General features: G+C 42.1%; 5 protein-coding genes across 6 annotated transcripts in view; 4 read left to right on the top strand and 1 right to left on the bottom strand.

Moving 5' to 3' along the window:
* Positions 1-17,785, top strand: part of LOC122417227 (Fanconi anemia group J protein homolog) — a 54,558-nt gene extending 36,773 nt beyond the window's left edge. Inside the window, exons 4-14 of the mRNA XM_043430569.1 lie at positions 13,153-13,321; positions 13,506-13,604; positions 13,691-13,784; positions 13,867-14,091; positions 14,486-14,734; positions 14,954-15,250; positions 15,751-16,023; positions 16,187-16,519; positions 16,813-17,009; positions 17,240-17,291; positions 17,369-17,785. Of these exons, the coding sequence (XP_043286504.1) occupies positions 13,153-13,321; positions 13,506-13,604; positions 13,691-13,784; positions 13,867-14,091; positions 14,486-14,734; positions 14,954-15,250; positions 15,751-16,023; positions 16,187-16,519; positions 16,813-17,009; positions 17,240-17,291; positions 17,369-17,482 (2,102 nt within the window). The 3' untranslated portion in view covers positions 17,483-17,785. The remainder of the gene's footprint in view (positions 1-13,152; positions 13,322-13,505; positions 13,605-13,690; positions 13,785-13,866; positions 14,092-14,485; positions 14,735-14,953; positions 15,251-15,750; positions 16,024-16,186; positions 16,520-16,812; positions 17,010-17,239; positions 17,292-17,368) is intronic.
* On the bottom strand, positions 16,875-18,699 carry LOC122417228 (coiled-coil domain-containing protein 86). Of its 2 annotated transcripts, XR_006262248.1 has the most exons (4): positions 18,414-18,699; positions 17,815-18,019; positions 17,586-17,727; positions 16,875-17,498 (listed from the first exon to the last, which is right to left on the bottom strand). XR_006262248.1 is itself a non-coding variant. In XM_043430570.1 (3 exons), exons 1-3 carry the CDS (start codon positions 18,575-18,577, stop codon positions 17,647-17,649), a joined length of 450 nt encoding a protein of 149 aa, XP_043286505.1. In that variant the 5' UTR covers positions 18,578-18,699; the 3' UTR covers positions 17,517-17,646. The 2 variants fall into 2 exon arrangements, 1 of the variants encoding a protein (XP_043286505.1); XM_043430570.1 differs by lacking the exon at positions 16,875-17,498 and having other exon boundaries at positions 17,517-17,727.
* A 1,638-nt stretch (positions 18,700-20,337) lies between these two features.
* Positions 20,338-22,403, top strand: LOC122417094 (trypsin-like). Its single transcript, XM_043430353.1, has 2 exons — positions 20,338-20,390; positions 21,324-22,403. The coding sequence occupies exons 1-2, from the start codon at positions 20,378-20,380 to the stop codon at positions 22,139-22,141; spliced, it is 831 nt and encodes a 276-aa protein (XP_043286288.1). The 5' UTR covers positions 20,338-20,377; the 3' UTR covers positions 22,142-22,403.
* Positions 22,404-22,934: 531 nt separating this feature from the next.
* LOC122416806 (trypsin alpha-4-like) lies at positions 22,935-24,124 on the top strand. The gene is made up of 2 exons (XM_043429850.1): positions 22,935-23,020; positions 23,343-24,124. Exons 1-2 carry the CDS (start codon positions 22,972-22,974, stop codon positions 24,122-24,124), a joined length of 831 nt encoding a protein of 276 aa, XP_043285785.1. The 5' UTR covers positions 22,935-22,971.
* Positions 24,125-24,953: 829 nt separating this feature from the next.
* Positions 24,954-26,126, top strand: LOC122417355 (trypsin-like). The gene is made up of 2 exons (XM_043430799.1): positions 24,954-25,095; positions 25,216-26,126. Exons 1-2 carry the CDS (start codon positions 25,047-25,049, stop codon positions 25,995-25,997), a joined length of 831 nt encoding a protein of 276 aa, XP_043286734.1. The 5' UTR covers positions 24,954-25,046; the 3' UTR covers positions 25,998-26,126.
* Positions 26,127-27,197: the final 1,071 nt, after the last annotated feature.

The raw sequence follows: 27,197 nt of genomic DNA, 5'->3' as shown, positions 1-27,197 counted from the left end.
GAGACTCGCTGATAAAGAGAGCGAGATAAAGAGCCAGGGAGATGGAGGGAACGAGCGCGACGGAGACAGCGAATGAAAGGGGTCGGTTGCGATGTGCTCTGGCGAACGAGAGAACTCAAGATGGGGGAGAGCAAGCGAAGAGCACCGAGAGCTCTGCTGAGTAATGAGAAGAGAAGATGGCCCGATGCCCCGATGTTCACAGGCATACGGAGTTATAGACGAAGGGATGCTGCCACAAGAGAGATGAGAATTCTCTTCCACTTTCTCTCTCGCTTTTACCTTTTCATACCGTTTCTTCTCTGCTCTCGTCACCGTGTTCAGCTCTCATACCGACGCTGAAAATTTCTGTCAGCCTCCTTTTCCCTCATTTCCATTCCTCCAACTTTTATCTCCCCTCAACCATTCTCACTCGCTTTTTTACTTTTTCTCTTCTCTATTTGTCTCCTCCAGTCCGATCCTGTAGCGCGTTTCGCATCGCGGCTCATTCTCGTCTTCCCTTTTCTTTTCATGCAATTTTTCCTTCGCTATTCCTCCGTCGCAGTCACGTAAACCGAGGACTCTCGCTCGGGCACGTACTTCCACTCGGAAAAAGGACAACTTCCACCGTTCGAGTCTCTCGCTCTCCGTCTTCCTCACTCCGCTCCACGCTTTCCTCACTCCCTTATCCGCCCCCGGCCCTTCTCGACCTTTATCGCCGCTAAAAGTCCCTCGATGTGAGCGAATCTGGCCGAGAGGTGAACGTGAAAAACTCGAGATAAATACCGCTCGCTTCGCAGACGAGATATGAGAAAGCGACGGAAAAAACGACGGATACGCTCCAAAATAAACGAGAGGATATAGTGGCGACAGAATCTCTCTTCCGTTTCCACGGAGAAAGAGAATTTACCAATGTGAAAATGGCCGAGGCCAACAGCTGGAAGAATCCGTATGCCCGGAGACTTGACGACAATCGAGCAGTTTATCTGCTGCACTCTTGCCGAGGCGAACACTACCTTAATAACTCTGTCTATATTTCTCGTCACAAATTCTCTAGACTAGCCGAGACTGAATCGAGAGTCTTCCCACCGGCGCTGCACTCATATCCGCTGGATAAACCTCTTTTTTCTCATCTCTTTTTATCTCTTTCTTTATTTTCATGTTTTCCTTCGTTTTCCTCGTTCTCCACCGTACACCGGGCGAACAACCGACCCTGTCATTGATCATTCTCCGTGGCGAGCTCTTGGCGAACCGCCAAAGTAGTCCGCCGATCATTTTCCTCCCCTCGTCAATAGCCTCGGAAAGTCACAACGTTTTTTCCACGAACAATCGAGTATACTTGCGTCCTTTTGGGAGAATAAGATCGAAAATAAATTATGCGAGTCCTCAGCCGCGGTGCAGGCCTCACAGTATCAGCCATTCCGATAAATGCCAACTTTCGGCAGTTTCACTCGACGTTCTATTGCAGGCTTTTTTTATAACTTTGTCAATCCACCAAACGAGCATCGAACGAGTCTCTTGAACTTCCCGAATCATTGATTAAAATATCCGGAAATAAAACTTGAAAATCGAGGAATCCCCGCATGTCGGAGGGAGTGAAACTCGAGGATTTTTGTCCCACGAAAACATCAATTTTTCCGAGCTTTAATGGAATATCCGAATGACCGAATGTTTTTTCTCTACTGTAGGAATTATTTGTAAAAAATCCTTTTTCAAGTCCCCTTTATTACGACATCCATACACCGCGACTGCACGTTCGAGCGCTGCCGAGTCTTTCCTTTCACTCTTTTATATCTCGCATATCTCGTTATTGCGCTAGGCGAGTTCGTTCGTCGGAGATTTCGAGGGCCATATTCAGCCAGGCTGAAAATTGAAAAAACTCATACACGGAGATGTGCCAGCCCTTTTCGTGGATAAGACAAAATGCATGCTGGCTGTACCTGGCTTTTTTCTTGGTCTTTTCTCTCTTTTTTTTTTCATGGCCAGAGTCACCGAGGGGTGGCTCTGGGATGGCTTATCGCTGCGCGTTCAGTCCTCTCGTTTACGCCTGTCGCCCTCCAGGCTTATCCGAAATTAAATGCTGTCGGTTATCCTCGAGGCTTTTATTCGATTCTAGATAGGAACGACGAGATAGACGATAAAGAGCCGAGGCTGCTTTTCCTTTTTCACATCCCTCTCGCTCTTTGTTCATGCATCGTGTTCTCACGTACTTGCGGAGCCCTCGCGAGAGTGTGTTGTGCAACAAGGGAACGAGCTTGCACGACGTGAAATCCTAACAAAGAAGAACGAGCGAGAGCAAGTGAGCCGAGGGGGGGGGGGGGGGGGGGGGGAGGAGAGACGAAGAAAATGTGGAAAGTGATCGAGTAACCCAGCATATACAAAGTTCGTCGCTTTCTCCCGAGTGATTGCCATTTTTTTTTCTTTCTTTTATTTTATATGTGCTCGCATATCCAACTTACGCTCGCGCACTCAACGCGGAGAAGAAAAAAATAATGGACGCGATTGAAAAGCTTTCGCCGCGCGTCATTCGGCAAATGAAAATCAGCCGACGAAGAAAATAATACCGAGGAGAATTCACCACCGGGGGAAAAAGTTAGAATTAAAATGGCTGTCACACGCAGTCGACGGAATTGCTCTTCTCCGGACCCCACACCGACTCCCCATTCGTATGCTTTTCTATACACGTATGAAAATAGGAGAAAAAAACGCCGTAATAACTCCGCCCCCCCCGATCACCTCGCATCTCCCGTCACGCCGACGTTCTCCACAACACCGAACAATTCCCATTTCCCTTTTTCCTACCTACCATCGATGATTCTTCAACGTGCTTTTTTTTCTTCCAACGTTGCAATTGAGTTTTCAACTAAAAGCTATATGCGAAATGCAATTATTGATGAAACTTTTTTCTCGGAGATAACGGAGCGGACAATTTCGATGCGAGAACTTTTTTTGTCGTGAGAATTTTTTTAGTCGTGTGCCAATTTACAAAGGAGGAAATTAAGTTGTCACATGGAAATTTATTCTTCTAAATTAAAATTGACTCGGCAGACCGAAGATGAATTTCTCAAGCTCAGTTCTGGCACAGCCTACAGAAAAAATTCGTAGTTTTTCTTAATCGATTTCCAGACCGTTCGGTCAGGCCGAGTTTGTATAGGTTTTTAAAAATCTCTGAAAACATTGACTTTCAAGAGGAGCTCGCAAAGTGGTCGGAAAGGTTTTAAATTCGCGACAGTTTCGTTGAGCGACTCTTTTTGGCGCCGATTTTCCGATGAATCGATTTAATCGAACTGCCCTTCACACTGTTAGCTCAACGTTTCCGAAAAAACGTTTGTTCCACAAAAAAAGTTTCACGAATTTTCGCCTCGTTCTCATTCGTTTGCACAACCAAAACGAAAACGCAATTGAACTGACATTGAGCTGAGTATCAAGTGGTTCGTTTAAGACCTTATTTGCGGTGGGCGGAAAAATCGAAATTTTTTTTATTATACATTCTTCAAGTATAATGCCTGAAGAATATTCTCATCAAATTTCATAAAAATCGAAGCATTAAATTCGCAGCTGTGGGTAATTCAACCGACCTCCCGGTGCGCTCGGTCGTCGTCCAATACTTGAATCTTTAAACGCGATTATTTCAGAATCGTCTTTTTTGAAAAATACCTTTGCAGTGGACACGATTACTAAAAAACCATTAATCCGATCCATATCAAATTCATACAACTTATTTATTATAATAATTGCTAGGGCATTGACGAAGGATTTCGTATTTTGTTGGAAAAAAAAAATTGTAACAAAAACCGAAAATTTAACACCCCGAAAAATGAATTTTTTGTTAAAACTGTCGCAATTTTTTTGAAATCCAAATTTTTACAAATCCTTCATCCAGGCTCAAGCTATTAATAAATAAGTGGTATAAATTTGGCATGGATCGGATTAATAGTTTTTTAGTTATCATGTCCACCACAGCTGATGCTCAAAAAAAGGTGCTACTGGAATACCGCTGGAGTTTCGCCATTTTGAGAAATGTTTTGATGGAATAAATTGTACAAGTACACGAACATATGTACTAATGAATATCGTTCACAGTTTTTCGAAAAACATTTATTTTCTTGCCGAAAAAAAATCTGAATCGTGTAAAATCCATTGAACGAATCGTGAGTTTCCATTGAAAAACGTCGATGGTTGGTAAGAATTTTACAAATTTCATCAATTTTGCCATTGGCTAAACTTTGGAATTGGATAATTACGAATTTTTCTAAAAAATTCGAATATCTTTATTTTGCTTTCCGTTCCCGCGGCTTCTCCGTGATTCGTCTTTCTCGCGGATTTTGTGACAAGAACGAGGGCGGCGGGTGATGAAAAATGACGAGGGTTCGCGAGTTATCCCGCGAGAGAGCGGGAGAGAGAGAAAGGCCTTTAATAGTCCGAATGCAGACGTGGTGCGTGTTTCGCACGATTTGCTATGTATATTTCATCCCTTGTACCGGTTCCATGTCGCTCGGTTGGAAGAGTTCGTCGCCCATAGCGGTCTCTTCTGACGGTTCATTCGCCCTCGTATTCGTTTCTTCGCTTCCCTGGGGGGTTGAAATTAAAATGACAATGAGCCAGGGCAGATCCCCGAAGGGTGGCTAAAAACGCGTTCCCCTCGAAGGGTTTGGCGAGCCAATCGGAGGGCGGCGAGAGCTCGGAGACGCCGCCATAGTTTTGTACCCTCGAGCGACTCTCGCTCGCTCGCTCTTTTCCTCTGCGTTGGGCTCGGAAGCCCTCAGGGCTCCAGCCACTCTCGTCGTCGTCGTCGTCGCCGTCGTCCTCGGCGTTGTCGAAATAGCCAAGAAAAAAAATGGAAGTCGGAATATGCGAGAAGGCAAAATGAGAGTTCTAAATCCGGGCTAAAGAACGTGAGGAATTTACGAGTGGGACTCTTTGCATGTAGCACCAAAAAACTTAGAAGCGACCTCGCTCCACCATTGTATTCCTCATATATTCGTATTTTTTCACGTCCCCGGTGAAATTGCCAGAGATCCGGACAAGAGTATGCAGCTACGTCTCCCTCCCGCTGAAACTCCCGGCAATTAAAGTCTCGGCGTGTGTAATTATTGCGAAAAAGCTGCCGATCCTTCATTCTGGGTGAAGACCCTTACGTGCTCGATGCATATGAGCCTCTTGGCGGACGAGCCTGCGGAGGGAAACTCTCGAGACGCTCGGCGAGCTCGCATCGCCAAATTCTCTTTTCGCTTTTTTCAAATTCCAGTTGTTCCGCCTTTCGGAGGCGATAAGGTGCTTCGAGGAAGTTGCAGATAGGAAGGAACTGGAGGAGAGCAAACTTTTTTCAGAAAATACTGACTGCGAAGCTGCCTTGGGCAAAGCCTTTTTTCGGCTTTCCGTTTTCATCGGATCCCCGAGAAACTCGCTTCGGTCCATCGCCCCCAAGAGCCTCCGAAATAATAATTACTCGAAATCCTGATCAAGATCAAATTAGTTGAGAATCCTGAGCAAATATTCTGATTCCGGTGGCAAAACCTCGCGAGCCACAGAATCTCTGGATCCTCGAGACTCGTGAGTTATCCCGAAGAAGAGGTCACCGCATTAAACAGTTTGGCAAACTCGTTTGAACGTAAAAAGAGGAGCAGGGAACCCCCACTCAAGATAAAATTCGCATTCGAATCGCTCGAGTATGCCTGAGATTGATAAAAAGGAAAATTTCGTTGGTCGAAGGGTAGAGAAAATAAAATTGAAATACTCGAAATTATCAGAGAGCCCTGAACGGGACGGGAGGTTAAGGAGGCGGACCTCTCATCGATGAATAAGCATCGTAAATTCAAGTCCCCAAAAAAGAGTGAATCCGAAGACTGAGGATTAATAATATGGACGATTCCGTTGTTTTTGAAGAGCCGCATCGTCGCGTATATTTATTATATATGTATATATTAAGGTAGCTTCGGAGCGATACTACAGAGGAATAATTATTATTTATATTGGATGCATAGCAAAACGATGCTGGACGCGATCGTTGGGCAGTTTGCCAATTGAGAGGAAAAGTACCATCAGCAATTAATCTTGTTAAATGCGTCTACGTACACGTCCGTATTTAATATAGTTTATACGAGATATATGTATACATAATAAAAGGTTGGTGAATTCATAATATCGCGTCGGCTTTATTGAAGCGGCCTGTAACGATCGCGGCGCGGGGGGGGCCCGGCCTCGAGAGGGCTTTGCCATTGCCGCCGTCGTCGTTGTGCGGTCTCCCCGTTTCAAGGTACAATAATATGACGGAAACGTCAGTCAATTAATAAGCATAACGAACCTGACTATAATTTCCGCCCTCATCTTTGTCTCTCGCTCTTTTCGTTTCTATTCCCCGGCCTCTCTCCGTCTCCCTCGGACGTAGTTGAGCCAACTCGCACCGGAGGATCGAGAGTGGTAAGATGAAGAGCCGAAGAACGATAAAAGCGAGACAGAGCAAAGTTGAAAGCAAGAGGGGACTCGATACGCGAAGCTCTGTGTACTCGCCCTTGCAACGCTCTCCTCTCGCAACCAGCCAGCCAGCAGCCACCGAATGAATGAAGCGCCGGGCATTATGCGGCTTTATGATTGGTCAGATCCGTATCTCGACAGCCGGTTTCCGCTTTTCAATCCTTCACCGAGAGAGCTCCACGTCAAAACTTACCGAATGAGACCTTTTAACGGCGTGCACGTGCCAATCTCTCTCTCTCTCTCTCTCTCTCTCTCGCTCTCCATCACACGACCGATTCTACCGCATCTTAAACAATCGCTCTCCGCATACGAACTCGTGGACTCTTCATCCTCCTTTTCAAATTTCAGGTGTTCTTCATTCCCTCACCTTTTGTTCGTGCCAACTCTCTGCATCCGATCTCTACGACGTTTCTTCACGTTGACTTTGCTAAACTTTGTTTCTACTCGATTTTTCTCGTGATCCATCAGCGTCCTTCATCAAAGAAACGTTCTTCGACTTTGTCGTTTTTTTTTCCACACACTTTTCCTCTGCGAGTCTCAATCATTACCGCGATGTCCAAGCCCTCGAATCTGGCCCCATATTCCGACCTGAAACATTCGAATTGGAGATCCGTAATTCGGCAAATTTCAATTGAGAACCGATTGCACGTGAATTCTTCAAACCCCATAAACTTTAGTGTTTAATGTTTTCAAAAATTGACAAGGCGATTAATCAAACAGTTTTTTTTAACACTGCTGACGGCAATAACATACTGAACAACCTGGAAATATTTTCGAAGAAATTCCGCCGAACATTTTCGAAAATTCGTTCCAATCGAGCAATTCAAAATATTGAGGAATGAAGAAAACAATTTTATCGAACAATCATTTTTGTCAGCATTATTGTGTTCCTAATATTCTGCAATTTTTAAATAGCATTCGATCGATAAAAGCTTCCGGAGATTATCAACGAACCATTAAGCACTTTAATTTTAACGAAAGAGCTTAATTATTTAGTAACGCATTTGATCGTGATTAATGCCCAAAACCGAGAAAGATACTGAAGTTTATATTATTCGTGTTAAAACTTTAACGCCTTGTGGAAATTAATATTTCACGAGTTATTTATTGGCCGATGTGACAGGCGGGGCATTGATAATTAGTCCAAAAAATAAGGTAACAGGAGGGTTAATTGACACGCATTTGTTGACCTCGGGCAGGAAGAATATCGATGAAAATGTGAGGTAAATATGCCAAGGGCGGATATCGAATATATATACGAGAGGAGGAAGGCTTAGCATGAGCAACTGTTGCTACGATTGGAACAGCGAATTCGTTGACGAGCGCGCATCTCCCTCGCCCGGTATTGCATATTCACAAGGGAAAGATTGGATTTGTCGCTTTGAGCTTTTCGAGTGGAGTGCGTGGTGGAGGGGTCCCCGGAACGTTTTCATTACAAGGCTTTGGTGCGAGGGATGATAGGCCAGGATCCTTCCAGTTCCCGAAGGGGATCAAATTCAGGAGCATCATCTCCCCCCCGCGGGAGTGATGAAAACTGCTAGTATCGGTTGGTGGCCGTGCCTCGTACAGTGCGAGTGCTTTTCAAAAATCGAGGCATGATTTTTTGGCTCGGAAAAGGAATAAAAGCGCCGATTTCCGTCTACGAATATCGCAGCACCCTTTTCGTCCCGGCAGCGAGAATTTCAGCTCCGCGTCTACGGCTTTTTCGAACCTTTATTTCCACTCTTTTCCGTGGCTCTTTCTGGTTAAGATCGCGGTGCAAAAGGGCCGCTCTGGCTCCGAAAGCGCGATGCTGCGGCGTGGTTTCTTTGAAGACCTTGCTCCGCGATTCAAGCGAATCGTACACCACCATTATACAATGTGCCTCCAGTGTGTACGATCGCGTACGAACGCTCCTCTCATTCTTCGCTCCTCTTTCTCTTCCATTCTCCTCCCAGATCCTCCGCTCTCTTTCTCTCTCCGTACGCACATTGCGATTAGTATTAAATGCAGACATTGTAAAAGGGCCCTTCCCGTATCAGATGTGCCCACCGGGAGCCCCCGAGCCAGTTATTAGCCGTCTGACAGGCCCTATAATCCGGGCAACTTCTCATAATACAAACTGAAAATATAATGCCTATTAGCGCGGATCTTTTCAACCCATGAGAATAACATCCGCCACGTTTCCTGGGTAATAAGCCTGGCAACGTGATTTTCATTGCTATAACTAAGCGTCCGAGGGGGGAGGGGATCAGTTCGGAATCGATATAAGAAAACTACGCGGGGGAAAAGATTGAGAAGAAAAAACCTGAGCGTACGAGAACATCCGTTGAATTCATTGAAGGGAATATTCAGACGCGTAAATTTGAGGGTGGAATGAGAGCGAGTGAAAAAGTTTGTGGCGCCTGAGCTTTTAACTCGATACTCGTGGAGGATATTTCGCGCAGCCACTCACTTTTCTCTCTCTACTCTTTCTATGCAAAGTCTCTGGATCCCGAAGCGGCCTCCGCGATGTAACGATACAATGGGGATACCTGCGTGAATTGGCAGCGAGAATAATATTTCCGGGTTTGTGCATCCATTGTCCGAGGCTTTCTCTCGAGGAGATATTTACGAGGCGAGCGGGAGAGAAGCACGTGTAGCCCGTGTAACGTAATAATATTGCGTAACATATTCCGAATCATTAGAGCGGGAAGAATCGCGCGGAGCTGTAACATTCGGAGGCTGCCGTGTTCGGCGTGTTTTCGTCGGTTACCGAAATAGCCGCATCTGCCTCGGCTGCGGAAGCTCTCATCCCTGTGAGCTCCCTCGCAGATAACAATGGACGGCCCCCGAAAAACCGCGGGGCTTGAAGGAGCATAAGAAATTGTGAAGTTTTGAAAAAAAAAAGGAAGGAAAAAAGGAAGCAACGGTCTCGGCTGTCGTTTCATCGCTTATCAAAGAAAGGAGAATCGTCGCATGTCAATTGGCCGGGACGGAGAGAAAGAGCGAATAACTGCGGGAGAAAGAGGATTCGAAGTTAAATTTTGAAGGAAGTTTCGACGACATAATACACAGGAGGTTCTCGCGTACTTGTTTCTGACGCAAGCTGCTCGGGTGTATATTAAACGCTTTTGCAGAGGAGTATTTACGCGATGTCGAGGCGGCGGCGGCGGCGGCGCGACGGGGGTGGCAGATAAAGCACCGTGTGCAGACGAGCAGCCCGAGACCAGAGAGACGGCGAGAAAGGAAGAGAGAGAGAGAGAGAGACGCGACGTATATAGGGACATGGGACACGAAGGCGAAATTTGCGCGCCGGAGGCACAACCCCCGTTGGTAGTCATGACGACCAGCAACCCACCCGGAGGACCCTCCGAGCCCCGTATCGCCGGGGTTGGTTGAAAGGGTGGCCCAGGGCGGCTGGACCGGGTTAGGTTAGTCCCAACGAATGTCACACGAAGGGGACACACAAGGACGCTCCGCAGTCTCCTACACGTGCATACACCCTTCGGAACTTGCACTGTTCACCTTCCACCCCGCTCTCACCCTCGCCCTCTCTGTAACTCGGCGTACTCTGCTTGCCAGCTAGCGAGTCGGCCAAGATGGCCGACTCGACACCACCATGTCAATAACACCCGAGGTTCCACGCACGCAGCAACAGCACCAGCAGCATCAGCAAACAACCTCATTCCTTCTCTTCCTCTTCCGAATCCTCCACCTCTTCCCAAGCCACAACCTTTCGTCTCATCCCAATCGCCTGCACGCCGCTCTTTCTCTGCGTTATATCGGGATTATACCTGCCTTCGGATATAGACAGACGCGCCACGGAGATCCGATGAAGAGAGAGAGAGAGAGAGAGAGAGAGAGAGAGAGAGAGAGAGAGAGAGAGAGAGAGAGAGAGAGAGAGAGAGAGCTCGCCGCACACTCCATATTCTCCGCGTCTCCCTTTCTCTCCTCTTTTCACCCTCCAACCTCCGCTATATATGTACTCGGGACTCCACCATTTTGCTCCTTTACTCGACGCGCGTAATTAACGTCGAGCTCCATGCAAGACCAAGAGAGAACGAGACCCCGAAGAGGGGCAAATGTGACAGCCCGTTGGGGGCGGATGACGCAAACCTCTGGTCACACAGAGGAAAGACTTTGGGCTAGCTCTTACCGATTGCCCGGATCCAAAGGGCTGTCTCTTTAACGCTTACACTCTCCCCCTCCCCTGCCGTACCGTCGCTGCTTTCTCCCTTGTATCTCTCCACTTTAACGAGCACTCCTCTCTGTATGGGTGGACGTTGAACCGTTGAACAAGCCTACCCCAAGCGCGCCTTTCTCATAATATCCTCGAGTGTCTTCGCAAACTTCGTTAGATCCCTTTTAGCCGAGGCTTTCCACGTGCGATTTCCTCTTCCAACCTCCATAAACATACACACCTTCGTGCTCCGTCGCTCCTGCTTATACGGGAAATTATCGCTGATGGTCCCGAATCGTTCCCACTGTGTCGAGGACCCTGCGAGCTTTTTTTACTCCAGTCAACTTCAAATACTCCCAAATGGCCCTCGAATTAGTGGAGAATAAAGCTTTTGAATTTTATCAACAAAATACAAAGTTAAATCGACCTTCGTGCACGACATTTTCCACGCTGATGCATTCCGACTGATATCGACTGTTCTGCAGGGTAATCAAATATTATTTTGTCTCTTTTACTCGCTCTCGAGGCCGCGCGCACCACCCTCTTCCTGCCCTCCCGGCCTGAAACGTCTCCGTCCCTTTTATGTAATTATCGGCCGGGATACACTTTCCCTCCACCTCCCTCGGGAATGGCGACCTGCTCGTGGAGGCGAAAGCTTCCTGATTGACATTAAGAGGCCACGGTTATTCAATTTACTCCTCACGCTCCTCGTCCATATTACAAAGCGACGGAGTTTCGGGCTCGAGCAGAGCAGATTCGATTTTTTTGGATGTCGAGGAGAGAAAGGGAGCAAGTTTTTCAAGGTTAAAATGAAAAGCGATAATTTGGAAGCGTGCTATGAATATTTTCATTCCCGTCACTGCGCTATTCTCGAATCCGTTAAACTTTCTACATCCTACAAGAAATCAGAGCAGGAAATTGAGAAACATTCGATTTAATTTGCCTCGATTGATCCCCTGGAACAAAGGACCATCGATTCACCCATCGGGGCTCACCCATCAATTAGCGCACGGAAAAGCTTTGTCCCGCAATGTGCGGCTCGCAGGAAATTTTCATCAAAGACTCCCCCGAGCACAGGGGTCTCGGGGAATTCGTTAATTAGCTTCCATCAGAGTTCGAGGACAGCGTACCAGCCGTTCCTGTCGCACAAGTTTTTTCACTTTATTTTCTTCCTTTTATCTCTCACCAAACGAATGGACGATTTCAATAGAATATTGAATGAGCAGAGGAGGCGGAGGAGGAGGAGAGAAAGGGCTAGTTTCGATGATAAGAATCTTGGACGAGAGGCCTCGCCATCATCGCCGTCATCAAGCCGAAATAGAACTTTTCACACTCGTTCTTGAAGCCTCGAGAATCTCAAGGGTGCGATAACTTTCGCGATGGACTGTATTCCGAGGGATGAGACCTCTGTCGGGGTTTTCTCCCCTCGGGTGTTGGGGTGTGTTTCGTTGCCTGGCAACGACACCCTCGAAGTCCGCACTCTGATTGGCCCCCGCCCCCCTTTCCTTTCTTAGTCGCGGGTCGCTCGCTCTCTCTTTTTCTTTTCGGCCCGTGCCCCCGTCCCATCAAACTTCTCTCTCTTTTCCCAACCATCTTCCTCCCTCGAAAGCAACCCCTCCGCTTTTGATCCGTCGTCAACCTCACCCTTCCACCAATCAGCCATTCCTTCGCTCCCGTCGTACACCCCAAAGCCCTTCCACTCCTTTTTTCTCCCTTTTTCTCTTCTTTCCGCGTTCGGTTTCTTTGGGAATGATCCGCACGTACGCAACTCGTCCGATATTTTCGTCGAGTACGGGCTCTCTTTCCCTCTCGAAAAAATACGCGATTGAACGAGGCCGCGAATCGAGTCACCCTTCCGTTAGTCACGCAGGCCACACGTGCTGATCAACCGAGGTCGAAACACGATCGCTTTCACTGCGGCATCGACGCCATTCTCGAGTACTAATCTCCCAGCCTTGATAAGCGGGACAAAGGATTTTTGCCTTTCTGTATCGCTGCCTCCGGAATGCAGAAAATTTTATTTCCACCCTCAGCGAGCTTCGTTACCGTCGAGACTCTCCCGCTGCGGCTCTCAATTTAAAACGAAAGCCAAGAGGAGAATCTCCGAAAAATAGGACGATCATTTAATTCCATGTTTTCGAGGTTCTTAATACCTGTTAACGAAAATCCCATTGCAGTAAAAAGCACTCGGAGAAAAGGCTCGAAACACGAGTCATTGAAGATCCTTTCACGTTGGCATTACCGAGCATAATAAGGCCTCGGATTTAAATCGTTTTCAATGCTCTCCAGGCACGACTCCTTTCGGTAATGTTCTCTTATGTGATCCTCTCCAGAACCATTCGTTCGAGATCGTCATCGGTCCCCTTCCTCGAGGATTAACGACTCCGAAATCCTATTTAACTTCGCTCTCTCAATAGCCTCTTTAACCTCCTCCAAAGATATTCTCAGTTCACGTCACTTTTTTCCTCTTTTAAGAGCGCAAAATATTTTGACGTTTTTATTCAACCAACTTGTCCTCGCTTCAACGCGATCTAAACATTCGAAATTTTTAACCTTCGCAGAAGCCATGGAACAAAAAGCTAAACAAAAAGACGTTGGCAGAGGACCAACAACCGATAGCCGAGCCTCGTGCAAAGAAAGCTGCGCAGAAGAAGCTGCATCGTGGCAAGCCAACGATGATTTTGACCTCGATGGACTCGATTGGTCCGACGACAGTTTCGGCGAAGAATGGTACTCCAAATGATTTCTTTTATTTCAAACAATAAATCACAAAGTTACGGTAGTTCATATGCAACAATGGAAGAAACAGCAAAACATTTCCAAGTGCACAAATTCTGCGAATATTCCTTTCGATAAAAATTTTGTTAAATCCCAATTGATCATCTGAAAATTCATGATTTTTTCTATATCACAGCATGAAAAAGGTTCCCACGATATACTACGGTTCTCGAACGCACAAGCAAATCGAGCAGGTCGTGAAGGAGCTGCGAAAAACGTCTTACGCCACCAAGAAGTAAGAACCTATTTGACTCCATTTTCCGGTCAATTTCTTCTTCCGAAAAAGTAGATTTTCCGGTTAAAACGAATACATTTTTTTAGAATGACTATACTGAGCAGCAGAGAGCATACGTGCATCCAGGAAAGTGACAGGGACAAAACTTCGCTGTGTAACGATCTGCTTGACCCAAAAAAGGTAGAAAAACTTTCCACGAATCAACAAATTGGATAAAAATTCGACGAATATCATTTTTTTAACAATTTTTCCTTCTACACAGAAATTTGGTTGCCCGTATTATACGGAAAATAATAAACAGACCCTCGGCACAAACTATGCTCTCCACGCACACGGAATCGAGAGTCCGTGGGACATTGAAGATTTGGTAGAAGCTGGTAGAGAAGCAAAAGCTTGTCCATACTTTGCTGCGAGGAGCCTCATGGCCGAAGCCGACATTGTTTTTTGCCCTTATAACTACATAATCGATCCTGTGATTCGTGAAAATGTAAGCACTCGCTTAATTACTAATTTATTCCCTTCCTCCTCGATCATATTGAAAATAAACAGAGGCAAATGATCATAAACCTTGTTGCAGAGACTGAAAATTTTCAATTTAGGTAATCTGCGTTATTTTGTTTATTGTTTTAACTTCTGAACGAATATTTTTCATGCAAATAAACCGTTTCACAGTCCATATAAATGTGCCCGACCGTGTGGATGAACCGGTTAATTAATTAAACTGGAAATTCATGGAAAATTGTATAATAATTATCGAATAAATTAGACAAATATCGAGCTGTCTTTTTCGCGAGATAATTTCGACGTTATTCGAAAAGTAACAAAATGATTTTTTTCCCATTTCGTTTTTCCTGGTGGATTAACTCTCTCCCAATTTCCAGATGCAAATCGATCTCAAGGGCAGCATTGTCATATTGGACGAAGCCCACAATATCGAAAATATATGTCGCGATTGTGGCAGCGCGATTCTGTCAACCGAAGAACTCGAAAAAATCATAAAAGAATGTGAAACTATCATCCAAATAGCCACCATCAATAAAGACACCAATCAAATTGGCTACGTCAGTGTCATCAGCCAATTCGTACAAAATCTTCTTCGGTTCGTCAACACAACGCAGCTCAAGCCACAGGTGAATTTGGATTTTAATCATTTCATCAAATTTCATCAGATTTTCATTCAAATTTCGAGATAAAAAATACGATTTTATTCATGGCGAAATGATTAATTTATGAATCTAATAATTTGTTGATTTTTTTTTCAATATTTCCCTGTCACCGTACAGAATTGAAATAACTCGGAAAATCGTTGACTTTCTCATAACGAACATTTTCTTTTGGATTATTTACAGATCAAAAGTGATTCGTTGCACAGTGATATGTGGACAGGCAACGATTTCATCCAAGTCCTCGAAATAACTAAATCGATAACTTCTCATCAAATAAACAATTTTACAAGCGCTGCTCTTCAAGCTACACTCGCGCATAACACGGCAAAAGAACTCATGCGAACTGGAAAACCGATTCCACTCACTCTTCACCACGATGTTTTAAGATCTGTCGAAAAAATGAGCATGGCTTTCAAAATGGTCTCAGACCCCCAGTACAGGAACGATTATAGAGTCGTTATTCGCCAAGTTCCTCAAGGGGTAAGTTAATGTTTGGAAATTCGTTGAATTCCCATAGAAAAATCGATCACACTCATTTCGAGAGAAACTTTCTCCTCCTCAATTGAATTGTAGAGAAAATTTCAAAAGTTTAACTTTTTTTTGAAAAATTCTGCATGAGAATAGCAGCTTTTTACGAATTGATCAAAATCTCTTTCAAATGTGCAATTAACTTGACCTGATTTCCATAAATTCATTGAGCTCCTGTTTGTTGAAACGATTAATATCGATGTTGAAATTTTAATTGAAAATGGGAGAAAAAAATTTCTCAGATTTAAAGAAATAAATAATTTTTAGTTAAATGATAATCGATTGCCTGTCAAATAATTAGTTTTCATTACTTTTGTTGGTGGAACAGTAAATGAAAAAATTGATTCTTCGAAAGGACAGTGAGAATGATTTTTAGTTTCGTCATTTATTTTCGATTCATCATAATTTCTTCTGGCTCCAATTGATTCATATTCGTTTGGTTATTTTAATAGTATAAAATAGAAAAATCAGTGGAATTCATGTGCATGAATCCCGGAGTAATATTTACGCCCATTTCCTACTTGACGAGAACTTCTGTCTTGGCTTCTGGCACTCTCGCACCTACGAGCTCGTACCAAGGCGAGTTAGGTGTCAAATTCGCCTTCACGATACAAGCGGATCACGTTACGCCTCCTGAACAAGTGTTCATCAAGTGTATTTCCAAAGGACCTGCGGGCAAGTCCCTACGAGCTACTTATCAGAATGTTAATACATGGGATTTTCAGGTAATTGCCCAATAAAAACATGTAGCAAGTCGAATTGAAACTTTTTCATTGGCAAGCAAAACTGTTTTTGCTTGTCAAAATTGCGATACAAAATACTACAAATTGAAGATTTTCTCTAAATTTTTTGTGCTCGATTGGGGCTCAATTTGTGATGAATTTTTAGGACGACTTGGGTGCACTTCTTCTGATAACTTGTGAAGCCATGCCTCACGGGATACTTATGTTCTTTTCATCGTACACGACAATGGGAACTTTAGTGAATAGATGGAAGAAAAACGGTACTTGGAACAAATTGGCTCGAATAAAAACAATTTTTCAAGAAACACGAGGTTCTGCCGATCTGTCGACGATGATGGAGAATTATCGCGAAGTTATTCGGACTACTAGTAACGGACCAGTCGGGACGGTCACCGGGGCCTTGTTGCTTGCTGTTTTTCGTGGAAAAGTCGCCGAAGGAATTGACTTCAGCGATAACGAGGCTCGTTGTGTCTTGACGGTGAGAATGAAATCCTTGAATATGAGAAGCATCAAGATACTAAGTTATGCGATCAAAAATTGGCTTAAAAGATTCTTTAAAAACAAACAAAATTTCGAAAATTTAATATTTCTTGAAATCCTCTTGCGAGTGATACAATTTTTAATATTTCTGTTGAGGATTTTGAAAATCCTTTTTATTTCGACGAATAAAATAAATAAAATGATGAAAGCGAAAGCAAAATGACAGCCAGAATGATCAAGTTCCGAATTCCAATTATTTTGAGATGAACTGTAATAACTTTGATTTCGCAGGTTGGTATACCGTATTCTGTCAGAAACGATCCGGCAACCGATATGAAGTTTCAATACAATGATCAGAATCGTCAAAAGGGTTTATTGTCAGGCAACGAATGGTATACAATTCAAGCTTTCAGAGCACTGAATCAAGCGCTCGGACGTGCCATAAGGCATCAGAACGACTGGGGAGCGATTATTTTGATCGACGAACGGTACGTCCAGTTCCCAAACCTCGTTTCATTCGCCCACTTTTTCTAGACCTCAATATTCATCAGAGTGTCTGAATTTTCTATTAATTACAAAACCAAATAATCGAAACCATTGCCTTAGAATCGTAAAAAATAAAAATAAAGCAAAATAATTCAATTTTCGATTTCGAATATCAAACAAGACGGGAATTATAAATTAGTAGTTATATCAATTTTTATTTTTTTCTACATAGATTCTGCGAGCCTCGGAACGTGAATTTGTTACCAACGTGGGTACGAACAATGGTGAGAATCCAAAATCTTTCTCTTGTTTTGAGCGTCACGAACGAAAAGCTTGATAATCTATGGTTTTTGTGTTTCAGTGGATGAAACAAAGTGAAGTGAACACGGATTTACGTCAATTGCTCAAATGCTTCGTTGCGAAGCAAATAAAACGTGAAAGAGGGAAATTGAGGATGACTCAATCTTCCGCTTAAAAGAACAAAGTTGTTGCTGAAAAACAAAAAATCGTTAAAAAATCAAAATTATTTACTTCAGATTTAAGCTCTATTATTAAGCTAATACAAAAATAGTTCTTACAGTCGTTACAAACTAAAAAAAAAAAACGTGTCTACTGTCAGGGTTAAATGTTTTCTTTCTTTTATAAATCGTTTGTATCTCGTTTTTCCAGAAGTCTCAGTTGTTTTTTCTTCATTCTCTTGATCTTGGCTGTATTTTTTATCTGTAAGCAGAGAAATGCAATGAATAAAAATGTATGACAGCATTATTATTAAAAAAAAAAGAAAAGAAAAGGAAATCGACGACTTACCACTTGTACAACTTCACTTTTTTTTCTATTTTCTTCTGCTCGCTTCAAATTCTCTATCCTCCGTTGTTTCTTTGCTTCTTTTTGTGCTTTTCGTTCCTCAATGATTGCACGCGACTGCTCCTTCACACGCTTCAGATCCTCCCGCAGTTTTTGTTTTTTCTCAAACGACAGTCGAATCCCACGAGTTTTTATTATAGAATTGAACCTTTGAAAAATCATGTTTCACCATAAATGAGACAGAAAATCTCAAAATTCTTCAGTTAAAATAATCTTTACTATACTTCATCAAAACAAGCCAAGTATCGTTGGAAGATTTTCATGTCGAAAACAATCTTTCCACCTGCTACGCTACTATTAGTGAGTAGACAAATGATGAATTTTGAAAATAAATTCTGGTGAATTTTAACAGTTTTTTCATTTAACTGAAAATGTTTATCCAATTTCCAAGTCATTTGAGAAAAACACAGATGACAAATGTTCGTACGACCGGTTTATCGAATTCCCATTGGTAATTAGTCTGCCTACAATAATTTCTCAACCTCCAACCATTAAAAGTTGTTAGATCGTTTAAAACATTTTGTTAAACTGTCAAACTTTACCGTTGCTTTTTTTCCTTCCATATTCTACCGGATTTGGGTTTGCCTCTGGGAACTTCGGGTTCTTTGACAATTTTAGCAGCTTTTTCCGGAGTTTCTGTGCTGGAAGTTACCGGTGACTTAGCTCTGTTTAATAGAGCCTCCATTGTGATTACTTCAACTGCCATGTCTGTTAGAATCGATTTTTTATCGAAAAACAACTTATCGTATAACAAACTTTTCGTTCAATCTACACAGTGTATTTTAGGTTATGTATCGACTGCATGCTTCCAACGGACACACGTGTACAATTTACGATCCACAGTATGTCCACAGTCGATTTGCAGAGTTGGATTGAAACCGCTCACAGTGTCCGTTAGATGGCAAAGCATGTGGATTCCTGAGAGCGAAAAAAAAATGTGAAGATTTCGTGCAAAAGATAAAACTGTGATGATGCGAACATGTATCAAGCTCGAATCGTTTCTCGTACTTTTCGCAATTTCTCTTTTTCCCTCGAAAAACTTTTTTCCGAATTAGTCAAAAACAGATAGAAAAGAAAAAAAATTGTGTGCTTGCTCTCGCTCTACTGTCAAAAAAATAAAGTCAACAAACGAATATCATTCTTCGGCTTCGGAAGATATGCACTTGAAACGTTTCAGTTAAAAGGATGGATCAGTCGGTATATCGCAACCGTGAGTGCGAGAGAGATAGCTGCAAATTTCGAAATCGAAATTCTTTGACACAGTTTAACCGATTAAAAAAAGGCTCTGTCAGTCGATTTTTGCCATCGTTCTGCGTAGGCTGACGAGCCTTTTTTTAATCGGTCAAACTGTATCAGAGAATTTCAATTTCGAAAATTCCAAGTGAGGTTAGTCGACTGATCCATACTCTTAAAACCTGCAAGTCGCCGAATTTAGAAAAAAAAAGTTCATTTAATTTTCTATTGTTCCTGCGGATATTCCATGGGGATTTTGCTCGTCCTTCCCATCTCTTTTTTTCAGCTCAATATTTTCTGAGTTGTACTGTTTGGGGCCATTGGAAACTCAGAAAACTCGTTCATCGATCGATGTGCGAGCCAGTACATTTTGCATCAAGCCAGCATTCCGGGTCCTTCTACAAGATGAACTTTACAATTTCTCGAGCGATTTCGGCTCGTGTAAAGAAGAAAAAAATATCAAAAAGTAATAAATCCAATTTAAAAAGTTCCTCAGTTTCGAGTTGACTTCGTACAAACGCCATTCATAAGCGTTATAAAATATCAAGTTAATTAATAAAGCGATGACCGAGGCAATGACGTAAGTTCTTCTAAGATAATGAGCAATCAGGCCACACCTGGGTTACATGAGGCTACTCGAGGAAAAAATTTATTGAGGATTGATCACGTAGCTAATAAGTGCGCATATGGCCTACGTGCTTTTTATCAACGAAGCATCATATGTTTAATGATCCGAATTGACATGTCAATTCAAAATTCCTACGAATGACGACCGAGTTAAGCCAAACGGAAAATTATTATTTCCGAGTGACCATTACTCGACGTCATTATAACAAATGCTTTTCTAGATATGACCCGAGATCTGCCATTTTTTCCTGGTCTAACTTCAAAAAAAATAGTGACTTCTCCTAAGACGAAAATTCAGGAAAAATTGTAACTCCGACGCTTTGTTAAAATGAAAATACTTAAAGTTTTGCAAGTGTTCGTTTATATATATTTTTTTGATTTATCGACACACCTTCATCCCTGTCTTACTAAGTCGTTCAATAAACGCAATTTTGAAATTCTTTCCTTTGCGATTCTATCGCTATTTCCACAAATGACTCATATTTGCAGGTGATTTAGCAGGTCTGTTTCAATAATCTTCATACCAATGTAGTATCAGTTTCGTCACCGAGCACCGTATATAAGTCGCTGTTGTATAGGCATTATCAAGTTATCGAAATAAGAATTCAAAATGATACGAACCTATAATTTTGCGATACTCTGCGCCATGGTCATACTCGGTGAGTTAAAATCTTTCGAAATTTTGAAAAATTTTTAACCGATCACGATTTTGAGTGTTGTTCGAATGAGAAAGGTGGAAAGAACGATTGCTCATTTAAGGAGGGTGGCTACATTCGTCAAAATGATAAGAAATTGATCAAATTTGGTGATAATGTTCTTCAACATCGAGTGTGAAGACACAATTTTCTTCAAAATTTTCTTCTGCTTAGTTATCGAGTAATTGCGCATTAAGGGTGAATGATACAAAAGTCGAAATAATTAGAAATTGATCAAATTTGGTGATAATGTTCTTCAACATCAAGTGCGAAAACACAAATTTTTTTCAAAATTTTCTTCTGTTTAGTTATCGAGTAATTACGCATTAAAGCAGATTTCTTATGCCCGGAATGTATACCTATATATATGGAAACGCTATGCTTATACACGTGAACCTTAGTGATCAATTACTCGATAACTGTACAGAAGAAAAATCTTAAAAAATTTGTATTGTCAAATTTGGCACTAAAGAATATGTTCACCAAATTTCATAAAATTCTGATCATTTTGAATTTTTTTATGTTTTTAGCATGGTTTAGCATGGCAACATTGTATCGCCTGTGCAATATATCCTTAAAGCAGATTTCTTATGCCCGGAATGTATACCTATGTATATGGAAACGCTATGCTTATACACTTGAACTTTAGTGATCAATTACTGGTTAACTGTACAGAAGAAAAATCTTTAAAAATTTGTATTGCCAAATTTGGCCTTAAAGAATATGTTCACCAAATTTTATTAAATTCTTATTATTTTGAAATTTTTAATGTATTTAACATGGTTTAGCATGGCAACATTGTATCGTCGGTAGCCACCCTCCTTAATTCTTATGTTCGTGAAAGCCTGACTCGACGATTGAATATAAGCTCACAGCGAGTTCCATAATCCCTTTCAGGCAGCGGGGTTCAAATCAACGAAGTTGAAGGTCGAAAATCGTTGCCCCGTAACATCTCGAAGACTATCGATGCAAGGGCAAGCATCGCGAAGGTCCCATGGCAAGTCAGTTTGATGATGGTTTCAGAAAATTCCGGAGTATTCTATCAATGCAGCGGAAGTATAATTTCATCGCATTGGATAGTCACTGCGGCGAGCTGCGTTTGTGCAAACGCGAAGAAACTAGAGTCATGGAACTTCGTTTCGGCCGGTTCCAGTGATTATAAGAAACGATCGCGTCACAAAATCGTCCAACAAATTTGTCATCCACTTTATAAAACACGATTGGAGACTCATTTAATAGGCGTCCACGATATCGCTCTTCTACGAGTCGAGGAACCCTTCATATTTGACAGGACTAGACAACCAATTCCACTTTACAATGGAGCTTTTGAAACCGTGGCCCAATCACTGGCAAATACCAGTGGCTGGGGGGGTACCGTCGCCCAGCGGCATAATGAGATGTTCCACAAACTCAGATTCGCAACAATGAAAATAATTTCGAAAGCGGAACACGATGCCTTGACATCGAAAATTTATCCGAAGAACCCACCTACTGGCCAAATTTGGGCGAAGCCGCTATCAGGTATCGTCTGTTACAAAGACTCCGGTGCACCTCTTACCATTAATGGAACTCTCGTCGGTATCGCTTCTTGGCTATCCAGGAACTACTGCACCACCGATCATCCAGCACTTTATACCGAGGTTGCACCTCATCGCTCCTGGATTTTGGAAAACACGTTACCTTCAATATCAAGCAGCGTTCAACCACCACCCTAACAAATATATTATCGCGCGGCTATTGGTAACCCCCAATTTGAGTGTCATCTTGACCTCTGTGGTGGCCACATATTCAATTGCTCAAAACCAGTCGCTGCCTGGGCTTTTCTATAAGGATGTATATAAAAAATGGATGCTCATTCCCAGTCAATTTGCTAAACCATGCCCCCATGATGTTTCCCAATAGTACAATAAATGAAAATTTGTAGAAAAATGTGTATATTCTTGCTGAAAATAAATAGGAATTTGTCTACTTATTTAATGAAAGATCGCGATTTTATTCGCCTGAATATCATGCAATCGTTTCGCCAAATCGCAAAATACGTCGCGACAGCCCAAGCAACTGCTTTTCGAACTCTCCTGCCAGGTGACTTTTATTACAATGTGTTACTCGCGTTCCACAGTGAATGAAATAAGTCTATGTTTTGTTATGCTCCAATTTAAATATTTGATAAAGCAAATCGTATATTTACTTCTCCAAATGGCTAACGTGCCCCATCATTTTCAGATGAATGAATATAGGTATGACGTATTGCCATAATCTATAAGGAAAATCAATACCGAGTGTGACGTTACCTGGTACCGTATATAAGTCGTATACCAAATGTTCGATGCTCAGAAACCTAATTCACCTTAATCGGAATTCACTAACCGTATTCTGTAAGTGAAAATATCTCACGTAATTTTAAAACACATAAGAAAAGTTGAGAGCTCTCTGAATGTTCACTTTGAATTTAAGGGCCAAGATTAGTAATTTAATGTAATATAAACTGTCTCCCCAGATATCGTATTTGAATAGTTGCATCAAGTTTACAAGAGCAGCATCCAAAATGATACGAAGCTATACCCTCGCAATACTCTGTGCCATGGTCGTACTCGGTAAGCAAAAAATGTCCTTTTTCAATTATCCAGTACGTATAATAATAATTTATACGTACGCTCATGATCTATAAAATTCCTATAGTTTGTCAAGAAAGAGAACTAAAGCTCCTAGTATTCGGGAAGAAATAAGATAATTCAAATTTCGTAATTATTGAATAACTTGATGCTCAATCACTTCGCAATTGTTGCTAAGGATTCTTGAACATGTTTTCGGAATCAAAACCCTTGTATCATCGCCCTCAACGGAGGGTCTAACTGAGCAATTAGGGCTCTCAGTTCTATTGTAATATTTATTCGAGTGAATATTCTTATAATACAGGTAACGGGCGGCGGATCAGTGAAGATCCATCCCAGAAGCTTCTGGCTCGTAGGACCAGAGTTATTGACGGTGGAGAAGTAAGCATAGAAAATATTCCGTGGCAGGTCAACTTTATAAATTATTGGGGACGTAGCACCATTCCCGGTTGTAGTGGGAGTATAATTTCATCCAATTGGGTTATCACTGCTGGTCACTGCATCTGCAGTTGGGCGTGGGATTCACTTGGACCACTGATAGTTCTGTCAGCTGGTTCGAGTCATTATAAAAAAGGATCACACCACACTATCGTCGAAGTGATTTGTCATCCACAGTATTATCTGCAAGATGACAAAGATTTATTGCCTTTTAACGATATCGGTCTGTTACGAGTCGCGGAACCCTTCAAATTCGATAAAACCCGACAACCGATTCCGCTCCATAGTGGAGCTTATGAAGCTATGGGTCAATTCGAAGCAATTGCCAGTGGCTGGGGTAGTACAACCCTTGACGGACAGCTGAGTGACAATCTCAAAGCCGCAACCTTCAAAGTTATCTCCTCATTGGACTGCTTAGCATTTTTATCCACGGTCGATAAAAACAGCAGCGCGTATTCTGCCAAAATCTGTGCCGAACCCCTATCGGGCTCGATCTGTCAAGGTGACTCAGGTGGACCTCTTACCGTCAACGGAACTCTCGTTGGAATTGTCAGCTGGGGCAGATCCTGCTCTGCTAAAGATGGACCGCAAGTTTTTTCTGAGGTGGCACATTATCGCGACTGGATTTCGGAGATAACGTCGCTTTGAATCTCAATTAATCAACGAATTTCCTTTCCCAGAAGTTTTTATTACTTTCTTCGCATTATTTATTATCTTTCATTACATATCCTTTCAGTATTTGAAAAGAGGTTAAGAGCTTCGTATCCCTGTGCATCGAAGCATCTATTTCGGGCATGCATTGTAAAAACTACAATTCCTGAAAAATTATTTATTTTATGAACAAATACATTTAATGAAAAGAAAAAAAAAACATGTATCCGTGAAGACTTTAATATCTTTAATTAAGCGGAAAAGCAGTAATTGTTGTGTAATCATAATGCAACACTCGATATTTTCTTCAAATATATAAAATGAATGGTTTATCTAATGAGGAGCCATTACTCCTCGAGTTCATAGTCACGTATTACCTGACGAAGCTTATAATTCATGGGCATTTTGTATAAACGTGTTGATGGAAAATGTCTACGAATGACGTCCGAGTTTAATTGATTGAAGATTGACAGGCCACGTAGCCAACCGAAAAATTGATAAGTCACGAAGAAATAATACGTGCCATTATCATCAACAAATATTTTTTTAGATACCACTGCACTATGGGTCGGATACTTCTCTTTGTGCTGATTGAAAAAATTAACAATTTCTCATTAAACGATAAAATCAAGAGAAGTTTATAATTCCGATTCTTTGTTAAAACGAAATTGGTTAGAGTTTTGAAATTGTTTGCTTCTTTATCGATACATCTTCACTCGTGCATTATTGAGGTTTTTAAATTTTTTCGTTTTCAATTCTATCATACTACTTCCTCTAGCGACTGATTACTTCGCGTTGATTTGGCACGTGTGTTTCAATAATCCGCATACCATTATAACAGCAGTTATCACGCCACCAAGCAGCTTATATAAGTGACTGTTGTTCGGGCAGTACTAAGTTTCTGAAAGAAAAATCCAAAATGATCCGAAGCTATACTTTTGTGATACTCTGTGCCACGGCTATACTCGGTGAGTGAAAATAATTCGATCTTTTTGAACAATCTTTACACGATTTTGAGTATTGTTTGAACGAAGAATAAAAATAGTTAGAACGACTGCTCGTTCAATACCAATGATGACCCCTTTCAGGCAGCGGGTTTCAAGGCAACGAAGGTCGAAAATTGTCGCCCCGTAGCATCTCGGAGCCTACCGATGCAGAGGCAAACATCGCGGAGGTTCCATGGCAAGCCAGCTTGTTGAGCGATTGGGGAAATAATAGAGTATCTTACACCTGTGGCGGAAGTATAATTTCATCGCATTGGGTGGCCACTGCGGCGAGCTGCGTTTGTCGAGGCAAAAAGGAACCAGAGTCATGGCGCTTGGTTTCGACCGGTTCCAGTGATTATGAGAAAGGATCGCGTCACAAAGTCGTCCAACTAATTTGTCATCCACTTTATCAAATACAATCGGAGACTCATTTAATAGGCGTACACGATATCGCTCTTCTACGAGTCGAGGAACCCTTCGTATTTGACAGGACTAGACAAGCGATTCCACTTTACAATGGGACTTTTGAAACCGCTGCCCAATTGAAAGCAAATACCAGTGGCTGGGGGGGGACCGTCACCCAGCGGCATAACAAGATGGACCACGAACTCAGATTCGCAACAATGGAAATAATTTCGAAAGCGGAACACGATGCCTTGACATCGAAAATTTATCCGAAGAACCCACCTACTGGCCAAATTTGGGCCAAGCCGCTATCGGGTACCGTCTGTTACAAAGACTCCGGTGCACCTCTTACCATTAATGGAGCTCTCGTCGGTATCGCTTCTTGGCTATCCAGTGACTACTGCTCCACCGATAATCCAGTACTTTATACCGAGATTGCATCTCATCGCTCCTGGATTTTGGAAAACACGTTAACTTGAATATCAATCATTCGAGAATTAGCCAAGCAAACATAAAAAAAGTCCATTCATTCCGTTTGGTGTCTCATGGTATACCTATTGAATATTCTCGCTCGGCTATACTGCTACAATAAATTAAAATTACCTAAAGATGCGTATATTCTTATTATAAACCAGCCAACCCGACCACACTTCGCTGCGACTCAGTCTGATAATAGTTATTGAAGAAGTTAATAAAAGCACTATATCAAAGATAAGTTACCCGATAAAACCCATCATTCAATTTAGCATCTTCGTTTTTGCGTTGCTGTCACTACGCTGTGGTATAAAATGAAAGAAAGAAAGATGTTCTTCACTCAAAATCGTTTTCCACTGTAATACTATAAAAATTGGACTATATTTTTTATTTGTCCGTTTTCCTCACAAACGTAGATAAAGTTTCTGAATTCAGTTTTTTTTGCTATGAAAAACGGAGTGGTAATCAGCGTATGGGGCAAAGACACGATTTCCAGGGCACCAAGTTTTGACGGTTGCTTCTAAATATTTCGACCAAAATAAAAAGAATTAGAAGAATAAAGTTTTTGCTCTCTCGGCTGCCTGATATGAACACTAGGGTGGTCCTTATTTGAGGTTGACATTTTTTTTTTCAAATTCCCCCCCTGGTTCGATTCCAAATCATCAAAAAAGACACCACGAAAAAGCTGGAGTCAGTGGGATGATGGGAAATGGTGCCGGCAAGTCCGAATAGATTGAAAAAAAAGGCATTTTATATAAAAGTGATGTTTTTTTGCTGGGGCCGGTTATTTATCATTTTATTCGAATCTTTCTTCCTTTTGTAATCTCTGCGTGTTTTCCTATTATAGTCTCTGCGGCATAGAATTCAACTATCACACTTCCCTGGGAAAGCCGACGCCGTTCCAAATATCATGTCTCGTGGCACAGCGTCCAGCTAACACGATATTCTTCCTGATATCTTTTCAGTTTTCTCGGCATAGCCCAAGCCACCTTAACTACAAATTCTATCCTCAAATACTAATCTTCTTAAATAATCATTATTCTTTAATAACTTTCATATAAAATGCTGATATAAATCATCCGATGGTTCAGGAATTGCATCTTATTGCGAATTATTCGTCAAAACTCTTTCGGCGTTGCGTTCGAGTTTCTTTTAACAAATTCTCAAAACAGTTGTTTTATTCCGTGTCTCTCAACATAGCGCCT

Source organism: Venturia canescens, chromosome 10 (assembly GCF_019457755.1).
Source record: "Venturia canescens isolate UGA chromosome 10, ASM1945775v1, whole genome shotgun sequence".
In the NCBI taxonomy this organism is placed as follows: Eukaryota; Metazoa; Arthropoda; class Insecta; order Hymenoptera; family Ichneumonidae; genus Venturia; species Venturia canescens.
Note: the sequence above shows the minus strand (reverse complement) of the source record. Positions and strands in the feature narration are given on the sequence as shown.